This window comes from Salmo trutta, chromosome 17, assembly GCF_901001165.1.
Source record: "Salmo trutta chromosome 17, fSalTru1.1, whole genome shotgun sequence".
NCBI lineage: Eukaryota > Metazoa > Chordata > Actinopteri > Salmoniformes > Salmonidae > Salmo > Salmo trutta.
In genome coordinates, this window is record NC_042973.1 from 11,184,301 (window position 1) to 11,195,756 (window position 11,456).

The 11,456-nt window shown below is 44.8% G+C and overlaps 2 protein-coding genes across 2 annotated transcripts in view; both read left to right on the forward strand.

Annotated features, from left to right (window-relative positions):
• The first annotated feature begins 227 nt into the window (after positions 1-227).
• On the forward strand, positions 228-3,350 carry btf3l4 (basic transcription factor 3-like 4). Its single transcript, XM_029695628.1, has 6 exons — positions 228-326; positions 922-989; positions 2,055-2,168; positions 2,402-2,603; positions 2,827-2,886; positions 2,973-3,350. Exons 2-6 carry the CDS (start codon positions 936-938, stop codon positions 3,017-3,019), a joined length of 477 nt encoding a protein of 158 aa, XP_029551488.1. The 5' UTR covers positions 228-326; positions 922-935; the 3' UTR covers positions 3,020-3,350.
• A 468-nt stretch (positions 3,351-3,818) lies between these two features.
• Positions 3,819-11,456, forward strand: part of zfyve9b (zinc finger, FYVE domain containing 9b) — a 13,675-nt gene continuing 6,037 nt past the window's right edge. The window contains exons 1-8 of the mRNA XM_029695620.1: positions 3,819-4,029; positions 6,730-7,586; positions 7,800-7,899; positions 8,036-8,247; positions 8,721-8,853; positions 9,288-9,410; positions 9,556-9,711; positions 10,643-10,867. Coding sequence (XP_029551480.1) covers positions 3,828-4,029; positions 6,730-7,586; positions 7,800-7,899; positions 8,036-8,247; positions 8,721-8,853; positions 9,288-9,410; positions 9,556-9,711; positions 10,643-10,867 — 2,008 coding nt within the window. The 5' untranslated portion in view covers positions 3,819-3,827. The remainder of the gene's footprint in view (positions 4,030-6,729; positions 7,587-7,799; positions 7,900-8,035; positions 8,248-8,720; positions 8,854-9,287; positions 9,411-9,555; positions 9,712-10,642; positions 10,868-11,456) is intronic.

Here is an 11,456-nt window from a genome sequence, read left to right on the forward strand (position 1 = left end):
ATGTCTTGGTTATAGGCTATGCTGGCAGGTGATAAAAGTTATTAAGTTCAAATTAATTTGCAGTGATGGATAGGTGATGAGGGATATTGTTTATACAGAGACTCAGAACAGTTCTGTTTTATTGCATTTCAACAAAGACATCTTGTCAAAATGTTGTCTCAGACAGTGCCCTTTATACTACTACTCCTGTGCGGTAGGGGGATTCATAAAGGTTTTATTTTACCATGGAAGAAGATATTAGTCATATGGTGAGTTACGTCATTTATCGCTCATAGTCATCCTCCATCTTTCGCTGTCGCATGCTTCCTCGGATATCTTCGGATCAGGTATGGTATACCGTGTTTACGTAAATATGAGAGGTTTTGTGGTCTACAATTACATGTGTGTTTGATAGTTGACCGGGAACGAAGTATTTTAGGTGAAAAGAAGCGTTGACACTTCGTGCGATACCCAACAAGTCCACTAAATTAGCTTACTAGCCAGTCTGTCTGGTTAACGTTAGCCTAGCTAGCTAATGTTCGCTATATCTGGCAATTTGTTTATATTATGTCGGCGACAGATACCATATATTTTGTGAAATGTGTCGCACGTGTATTAAACTAGTTTTCAAATGGTATGTTCTTGTGTTCGCTGCTTATTGTTCACCGTAGTTAGTTACACCCCCCCATGTTAAATGTGGTTAGCTAACTAGGGTTCATAACTAAACATAGTAAGTTAGCTATCCTAGTTAGCAGCAGCCGTGTGGGTTGTAATCCCGTTAACCTGAGTGGAGGGGTTATCTGACACTGGTCATCTATGGAACACATTGTTTTACTGATAGTGGATGATTGATAAATTGCCAAACCATATTGACTGCCTCCAATTGAAAACAGACAAGTTGTCATGTTTTACTCTAACTCATAACCCCTCTCATTTTCCCAGGTAACGTTAGCAACATGAACCAAGAAAAATTAGCGAAACTTCAAGCCCAGGTCCGGATAGGAGGAAAGGTAAGAGAATTCTCCATCTTTAGTGATGGTTACTTTCCTTGAAATGGACAGCAACGTTGTGGAGTCGTAATTTCAACAAAAACGGTGCAGTTCTGAACGACCAATTGAAGAATGTGATTATGGAGGCAGGACTGTTCCGATTTCAACCGCTCACACACCCTTATTGATCAGGCCACACCCGCCGAACAGGAGCATATGTACTACTGACACTATTGACGGACATGTGCACCGTTTTGGCGAAACGTATCGTTCAGTATAAACAGTCACACAACATAGATGACGTTTAATGAACTGAACACACCCCTGATTTAGGGACTATGGGCTTCACCAGGCAAATTCAAGTCTGAACCTCGAAGCATCATGTTCCACTGAGTTTTCATTCTCCCCAAGTCATGAAGGACTGATTTAGACATGAGACACCAGGGGAGTGTTCTGTTCGACGTTTGCTACATTGCGTGACGGTTTGTACTGAACGACACATTTCCCCAAAATGTTGTGCACAGTCTTCAACAGCCTTTGAGGTATATTTGCTCCTGGTTGACAAGGTGTGGCCATTTTTAATATCGCAAAACTCGTGCAGCACACCATAGACAATCGCCTTCTGGGCCACCATAATCACGGCTTTCTCCAAATGGTCGTTCAGCAGGCCGTTTCCGTAAAATGAAACATTGAACATCGTTCTGTTGTGCACCCCCAGCTGAGGGTGCAATTCGTTATGAGGTAGTATAGAAAACAAGCAGTACTCCAGACTTCCAGACTCGGATTTGAATACCCCAGGGCTACAACATGAGATGCGCACACACACATGCCATTGAAGGAAATATAGACACGTGGAGTGTCCAAACACTGTCCTTGTTGAGAACCACTGTGTTGGCTGTCTTAGTTGGCTGCCGTTGTAAGCCCACAGGGACCTGCAACCTATTTTTTTTTTTTTTAAATTGCTCTTAATTTGGGGGGCTTTCGGCCTGGTACAAATCACCAGATGGAGGTCTCAGAGGACTGGATACACCCCTGCTGTATTTAACCTCTTAAGTATGTTCTTACATCTCCCTGTGTTGTTTTTAGGGCTCGGCACGTAGGAAGAAGAAGGTCGTACACAGAACGGCAACAGCCGATGACAAAAAACTTCAGAGTTCGCTAAAGAAATTAGCTGTCAACAACATTGCTGGTATTGAAGAGGTAAGCAACAGCAACCATTTCGTAGATAATGTATTGTAACACATGCATTGCACGTTTCATATATATATATTTCCTCCCTCCTTTGAGTCTCCAGTTTATAGATTAATTTGAATGAAACGACTGCACTTCTGAAGACTCTCGCATGGGCTACAGTCTTGTATGTCAGTCACTTTGGGCACCAAACTTGGAGTAGAATCTGAAGTAACCGAAACCCCCACCTGCTCTGTCACTAGGTAAACATGATCAAGGATGACGGCACGGTGATCCACTTCAACAACCCCAAAGTGCAGGCGTCTCTGTCGGCCAACACCTTCGCTATCACCGGCCACGCCGAGACCAAGCAGCTCACAGAGATGCTCCCGGGCATCCTCAGTCAGCTGGGTGCCGACAGCCTCACCAGCCTGCGTAAACTGGCAGAGCAGTTCCCTCGGCAAGGTGGGTTGGCAGATGCAGTAGGATAGGGTGTATTTACGAGGAACCAAACGGGTAAAAAAAAAAGAGGGACCTACCTGAATTTGTCCAATAGAAACTCTTGTTTTTGTTAAACTTTTGCTATAGCTTTCTGCTATGTGCACTAATGAACACACCCCTGGGGATTATTCTGCAACCTGAGACCCAAAGAACGTCTTGATGTTATTGTGTTGTTATTTTGTTTCAGTGCTCGACAACAAAGCCCCGAAAGCAGAAGATATTGAAGAAGAAGATGATGACGTCCCAGGTAAGGGTGATTCTGTGTAAGACTTCAGAGGAAACCTCACATCATTTCAACCTGTAAAACCATCCTTTGTTTTCCTTTCTCTTCAGACCTGGTGGAGAATTTTGACGAAGCATCAAAGAACGAGGCAAACTGATTGATCTTCCCCTCAAGACCCGATACAAGGATTGGAACTGCAATTAAGAAAGGCGACTTCTCCGGTGTTTTAACTTTTAGCTATGAAGACATATCATTTCAAACACTATCCAATCAACCGGAGTTTTGTGTATTTTGAAATGGCCGCGGATGCAGCCCTTATCAGACTGGCTTGCGCACTTAAACTCCCAACACATTGGTCAACAGTTCAGTACTTTTCACCACATTGTCAGTCTCGATCATGATTGCGGTGGTCTTTAAATAAAGCTAGTCTTCAGAGTTTTTTTTTGTTTTTTTGTTTATGAAACAAAATAAAGGTGATTAACATTTTGTACATGGTGCTGTGGTCTTTCTAGCTGTTGAAAGGGGGTATTTTGTTTTTGGAAACTACAATTTTCACAATGTCTGCCACCCTGGTTCATTATTGTAGTATCAAGATGCATAGCTTTTTTCTTTTGTCACTATATATTTAAATTCAAGCAGGTGTTGCCTTAAACTCAAGTAATTCATTCAACTCCAGCATCAGGTCTCGCAGCGGATATCGGACTGACTTGGATAATTTCACTGGTCAAAGATAATGGTTATAAGGCCTTTTGTGGTTGTATTTTTAGACAAATGTTTTGAGGTTTCATGTACACATGACTTGTATTATGATATAACACTTTAACCACTGGGATAAATACGTTTTAAATGTTTTATCAGGAGTCATATGTGCAGTAGACACCTTGGGCTAGAAATGAGCAAGATTTTGATCAAATTAAAATGGCTTGGTCTACTGTACATTGTACACTGGTTTAGGAAGAGGACATATGAGGACATCCTTGAGTTCATTCAAGAAGACCTGCAGTGTAGCAGGGGGACAGAAGGAGAGGGGGGGAATAGGGGGAAATTCTCCCTCTGATATTGAGCAAGACTGTTTTACTTATTTTCTTTGCCTCTGTTACAAAATGCTGAAGTTCTTCAGTGCCCGGGACGATGAGAATGAAAGCCTCTTGGGTGCATTGACAGACGGTAAGGTTTTTAATTCTATTGTATAGAGATGCAAGATGTATTTCTATCAGGGGAAATTGTAGCTGATCTGCAACCATGCGTCTTGCCGCTCGCGACACGTAGAACGACAGATCGAAGCACAAGTGAGAATATTCGTTCAGCCTATATTAATTACTGGAAAAATACGACTATTTTTGGAAATGGCGTGATAAAGATAATATTGTGCTTAATTACTCTGCAACAATTAATGAAGCGAGATGGGCAGCAAATGTCGCATTGCCGTGTTCGCTGGTTGAGAGGGGATTTAAACAGTTGCACGTGTGCAGGATATTCTGAGTCACCGTACCGCAAACGCTCAGTCAGCTGAATAGGTTGGGCCCTATTGTTGTTTAGTAATTGTCAGCATAAATGGAAGGGTTGGGGTGCGATAACGGGGTTGAAGCTGCAATGCAGTTTTACCCCCAAAATAATTCACCAACGCCAATAAAGGCTATGTGAAATTGTGCAATAGAGGCAATAACCAACCGAGGAGAGATCACAGCATATCCCCAAATCTGAATTAGGAATCAGATTTTCTTTCTCACCGTAATAACATTTTGGCGCATTTCAGTCGATAGTGAAGTAGAATATTTAAACAATATTGAATTAAATTAATATTGTCTTAATTTGTGTTTTTGTCGTTATCCATTCATGATCATGTCATTAGGCCTATAACTATTTGTATACACCTTGATTCATAATGTATTATAATAATAATAATCATGCAGGCTACATAATCTAACATCCAATTTTGCCACTGTTTCCTGAATAGCCACGGGAAGTATGGGTACTGAGTGTGCTGCAGCACCCCCTGAAATATATATATATATATATTTATTTATTTATTTTTTAATTTTTTTTTTCTTCATAAAAGTAGTGCACTGGGTCTTTGCTAGTATTAGCAGACTGATATAGACGTCTGTAGTGCTGGCAATTGGTTTTGTGTGTGCAGTAGTAGTATAATTAAGCAATAAGGCCGGAGTAGGTGTGGTATATGGCCTATATACCTTGGCTAAGGACTGTTGCAGAGTGCCTGGACACAGCCCTTAGCCGTGGTATATTGGCAATATACCACAAACCCCTGATGTGCCTTATTTCTATTATAAACTGGTTTCCAACATAATTAGAACAGTAAAAATACATGTTTTGTCATACCCGTGGTATACGGTCTCATATACAATGGATGTCAGCCAATCAGCATTCAGGGCTCGAACCACCCAGTTTATAATTGAGAACAGTATCTTGTAGGTTTCCATAGTTAGAATTGTAAGAGTTGTTGCCTTGTCCCTTCTCTGCAATTGTCATCAATGGAATCTAGAAAGAACAAAACCCTGTCCTCAAACATTAACATCAAAACGCTCAAAGTTATGGGCAAAGACACAAAACGTCCACATCAAAATATTTTTCTTAATCAAATGATGTAGAAAACCAGCACTTTTTGTGCAGTACTAATTTACCATCCTTACAAACCACTTAATGTAAGTGTACATTACTGTATTGTACATAGGCTGGTCATCTAGGTTTATACCTGCAGGCTTTCCATCACCATGAAGGAAAATAATGCACAATACATTCATTGAGTACATTGAGCCATCAAGTGGTTTGTGATGATGTGATATGAGGATGTGGCTCAGTTGGTAGTGCATGGTCTTGCAATGCTAGGGTTGTGGGTTCGATTCCCACAGGGGACCAGTATGAAAATGTCTACACACACTACTGTAAGTTGCTCTGGATAAGAGCATCTACGAAAAGGAATGAATAGATCATTTCAGTTTTCACATAGAGTTGCATTTGCAAAGTATTTCAAGAAACTGGAAAAAATATCAAGCAAGTATTTTTATATTCCACAAGTATTATCAGATTAACTGTTTTATACAGATAATTAGCAGACTCAAGTTACAAATGCTGGTAAACACTCAAATACATTGTTTACATAAGTAGTGCACTGGGCCTTTACCTGTCCTTTATTAGCAGACCGATATAGACGTCTTCGGTCAGCTGTGGGCAACCCCCCCCCCCACACGCACGCACGCACGCACGCACGCATGCTGGTGGTTCATTCACTACAGCCCTGTTTCTCAGAGAATGAGTCAGCTTTACCTGGCTCTCTGGATCTTCCTCCATCCCAAATGGCACCATATTTCCTATATCACAGAGCACTATGGGCTCTGGTTATTACATTTTTTTAAATTGAACCTTTATTTAACTCAAAAGTTAAATTAAAAGTAACATTTATTCAAAAGTAGTGCACTTCATAGGGAATAGGGTCCCATTTGGGATGCTACCAAGCTCTCTCAAGGACGACAGTGCACTTATGTTGGAGTCAGTGGATAATTTAACCCAGAGCCATATATCATTTACTTCATATATAATTTACGTCATATATATAGATCTGGTTCAACCTATTAGATGCTACAAGATAAATGGCCAATTACCACCTAGGAACACAGCCTGTCCAATCTGGGGTCATTGTCATCGTGTGTGTGTGTGTCTGTCTCTGTGTGTGTGTGCATGCATACAGCGAATGCTTTTGTGAGTGCGTGTATGCGCTTGTGGACTAAATGTTTTATGTTCCTTATAGCCCGTTTTTTCTCTCGGCGTGAAGCAGAATGTCTTTGTCAGGTTCATTTGACGTGTCTCTTCCAATGGTTTTGATCCGCATCCACGTCTTTGTATGAACAGATGAATCGGATGCTCCGTCTCTGATGGATGCTAAGCACCACTGGCTCAACAGACCCTGTCTGCTGATGTTCAAGGATGGTGATGTCACAAAGCCAGGACAGCTGGGCTGTGGTCACATCGGATCAGAGTCCCCTGCAAAATCCAAAGTCCATTCAAAGGGGGTCCTGAGCCCAGGGGCGACAAAAGAGGGTCCCATTTCCCAACTAGAGACCCCCGCTCAGAGGCTGATGAGACAGCTGGAGGATGGGAACAGCGCTGTGACAACTCTCTCCACATGGGGAGAGAGGCATTTCGGGAAGGCCTCCACCCCTTTGATGCTCATACCCTCCAAAGCGGCTGTGCCAGAGGTGGAGATGAAGGAGGAGAAGAAGAGGCCTCAGCTGCCCTCCTTCAAGGAGGACTCTGTGGTTGAGGAGAAGGAGCTGGAAGAGAGTGAACGTAAGCTGCAGGACTCACCCAGTGGCTCAGACGGCATAGGTCCTGACATGGAAAACACGTCTGATCGTCCTGTGGAGGAGCTCTATGATGGCAGCCAGACCCAGGGGCCCAGACTGGGGCTTCAGAACCAGACCAAAGCCAACGGGCTAACTAATGATGAGACTAACGCCAACAGAGCACAGGCAGACAGTGAAGAGGGAGCTGTGGGGGACTGCACGCCTTCCCCTATGTCTCCGTCAGTGGATCCAGACAATGAGCTACAGGCCGGCCCCGCGGGCATTCTGTCCAGGGAGCGAGGCACTATCCTGGGGGAGGTGGCCCCCGTGTGGGTCCCTGATGCCCATACGCTGGTCTGTATGATGTGTGAAGTCAGGTTCACCTTCACAAAGAGAAGGCACCACTGCCGCGCCTGTGGCAAGGTGAGGGTCTTACATCACTTGGTTGTGTTTAAATTAAGAGGGGATTACGTTTGTATATGGTCTCTTGTCTCTGAGAAAGGAGGCTGACCTCGTTAGTGATTTTTGTGTGTGTGTGTGTGTGTGTGTGTGTGTGTGTGTGTGTGTGTGTGTGTGTGTGTGTGTGTGTGTGTGTGTGTGTGTGTGTGTGTGTGTGTGTGTGTGTGTGTCCTACAGGTATTCTGTTCAGTGTGCTCCGGTCTGAAGTTCCGACTAACACACCTGGATGGGAAGGAGGGGCGTGTGTGTGTCTCCTGTCACTCAACTCTAGTGAAAAGTGAGTATCACCTGACAACACTGTTACCATGACACTACAGGCAAAAACGTTTTTTTTACACAGTTCATTGGTGCAACATACAGAAACATGTTCCTGTCAATATTATTGACACTCTCTCTTTTGTTATTTTCTTTAGGAACCCCTCCCAGGGGGAGAAGGAGGGTGTGGTTTGCTGATGAAATCCTATCCAATGAGAAATCAGACTCTGCTCCTTGTACACCAATCAGAGGCCCCACCTTCTCACCGCTATTATTGAGGAGAAGTATAGCTGCTACAATCAGAAGCGCCACTGGCTCACCACAGACCAGCAGGAGGACACCAACAGCACAGGGGCCGCCCCTGCTCAATGTATGTAACACAACATTGTCAGACCAGACTCATTTAATGCAATTGATTTAAAATGTACATAAAATAAATACGGATGTGCTCACATGTAGTGTACTATCAGTCTTTCTGTTGATATCTTTGATATCCATAACCCAAAAGTAATCTATAAGCTCTCTCTCTCTTTCCTTCCTCCTCCCTCTCTCCTCTTCCTTGGGGCAGCAGGTAGCAGGTAGCCGAGAGCCTCGAGGCTAGAGAAGTGGGTCGTTGCTGGTTCTAATCCCATGTCTGACAGGGGGACATCTGGTTGAGAGTGTCCTAGATGCCATCACCTGCAGTTGTGGCCTTGAGTGAGGCACTTAACCCCTAAACTGCTCACTGGTGTGGTACTAGTAGCTGCCCACTGCTCCAGCCACTGTGTGTGTGTGTGGTACAACAGAAGACCAATGTCTGTCTTGTATGGATTAATAAAGTATTCTTCTCCCCTCTCTGTATAGCCTCTGCAGGAGGTGTGTGGGCCCTGTGGCTGGGGTACAGCAACCCTGGTCAGTAGCCACATCAGTAGCTCTGCCAACCTCATCCCACTGGATGGCCTCCCTCCCATCCTCACCTCGACTGGAGTCAAAGGAGGTACAACCAGGCCACCAACACTGGAGATGCTAACCGCTAGAGCTCACTTTAGCGCACTGTTTTGGTATTTTCATAGGGCAGGGGTATTCAACCCCTACCCTATGAGGACCGGTGCCTGCTGGTTTTCTGTTATACCTGATAATTAATTGCAGACACCTGGTGTCCCAGGTCTAAATCAGTCCCTGATTAGAGAACATTCGAAAAAATGCAGTGGAACTGGAACTGGCTTCGAGGTTGAGGGTCATAGGGTTAGGTAGTCAGCTACAGGATATGCGGAAGGCTAGCTCACTGTACTGGGATTGTCATAGCGTTAGGTAGTTAGCTACTGGAGATGCTAATGGCTGGCTAGTTGACTGTACTGGGATTGTCAAATGAACACTTATTTTGAATAGTTTCTAAGGATGTCTAGGTCACCGTTTCATCTGTCTCACCAGACTACACGGTGGAGGAAAGGCCCTCTGAGAGGGTTCTCATCCAGGACCTGGAGAGCGGCAGGCCCAACTCCCTGGTCTTTGTCCTCAACGCCAACCTACTGGCCATGGTCAAGCTAGTCAACTGTATGTGACATTTTCTCTCAAAATTCAACCTTTTTTCAGTTATTGACAGTGTGTGACACCCTGTTTTCATCTTAGCTCACTGTGGAACAATTCAGGTCACATGTGACCTCACATTGAAGGGCTACCTCTCATTGACTTCCCCCAGATGTAAACAGGAAGTGCTGGTGTGTGACGTCGAAGGGCATGCACGCGGTGGGCCAGGTGGAAGTGGTGGTGCTGCTGCAATGTCTGGCCGAAGAGAAGAGCTTCCCCAAAGACATCTTCAGCCACTTTATACAGCTCTACAGGGACGCCCTCACAGGTGAGACTGGCATTGACGTGGTCTGGCAAGTTAGCTACCATTGATCAGCACTGGATTGAGCTCTGAAGCAGGTCTTGAAAGAGTCCCATTTTCCTTCCATTTTACATTTTAGTCATTTGGCAGATGTTCTTATCCAGAGCGATTTACAATTAGTGCATTTATCTTAAGATAGCTAGGTGAGACAACAACACATCACAATGGTATCAAGTCCATTTTCCCTCAACATTTTCCCTCAGTAGTTATCAACAAAGTCAGTGTTAGTGGGATGGGTGCACCATGAGAGTTATTTAAGATACTCTTCAAAGAGGTAGGGTTTCGAAAGATGGGCAGGGACTCCGCTGTCCTCTGTCAGGACAGAGATCAGCTTTGACTGGGCTGAGCGGGAGCTTTCGTGCCGTAGGGGTGTGAGGGACCAAGAGACCAGAGGTGGCAGAACGGAGTGCTCAGGTTGGGATGTAGGGTTTTTAAGCCTTGAGACAATTCCCTGTGTTTATCAAGAAAGGTTCTCCACCGAATGGACTTCCAGCCAACTTGACACAACTGTGGGAAGCATTGGAGTCAACATGGGCCAGCATTCCTGTGGAATGCTTTCGACACCTTGTAAAGTCCATACCCGGACGAATTGAGGCTGCTCTGAGGGCAACTCAATATTAGGAAGGTGTTCCTAATGTTTTGAACAGTCATTGATTCTCTCTCTCTCTCTCTCTCTCTCTCTCTCTCTCTCTCTCTCTCTCTCTCTCTCTCTCTCTCTCTCTCTCTCTCTCTCTCTCTCTCTCTCTCTCTCTCTCTCTCTCTCCTCTCTCTCTCTCTCTCTCTCCTCTCTCTCTCTCTCTCTCTCTCTCTCTCTCTCTCTCTCTCTCTCTCTCTCTCTCTCTCGTTCGCTCCCCCTCTCCCCTTCTCTCTCTCATTCTCCCCCTCTCTCTTTCTGCAGGCAAGGTACTGAGCCACCTGGGTCTCTCCCAGTTCTCCAGTAGTTTCCTGGGCTGTGAGGAGCATGCAGGGTTCCTCTGGGTGCGCTCCACCCTCCAGACCCTGCAGGGTCTCCCTATGCCCAACCAGCCCTTTCTCTTTGGCCTGCTGATCCACCGGGCTGAGGTGCCCTGGGCCAAGGCTTTCCCCCTGCGCCTCATGCTCAGATTGGGGGCTGAGTACAGATGTGAGTCAGCGCTCTGGAGGCAGGAGAGAGATGTGTGGCTGGAGAGAGAGAGAGAGCGAGAAAGAGAGAACCCACAGAGCCCCAGGACAGCAACACAATTAGACCCAACCAAATCATGAGAAAACAAAAAGATCATTACTTGACACATTGGAAAGAATTTTTAAAAAACGGCGCAAACTAGAATGCTATTTGGCCCTAATCAGAGAGTGCACAGTGGCAGAATACCTGTCCACGGTGACTGACCCACAATTAAGGAAATATTTGACTATGTACAGACTCAGTGAGCATAGCCGCCAAAGGCAGACCTGGCTCTCAAGAGAAGACAGGCTATGTGCACACTGCCCACAAAATGGGGTGGAAACTGAGTTGCACTTCCTAACCTCCTGCCAAATGTATGACCATATTAGAGACACATATTTTCCCTCAGATTACACAGACCCACAAAGAATTCAAAAACAAATCCAATTTTGATAAAATCCAATATCTACTGGGTGAAATAACACAGTGTGCCATCACAGCAGCAAGATGTGACCTGTTGCCACAAGAAAAGGGCAACCAGGGAATAACAAACCCCATTGTAAATACCACC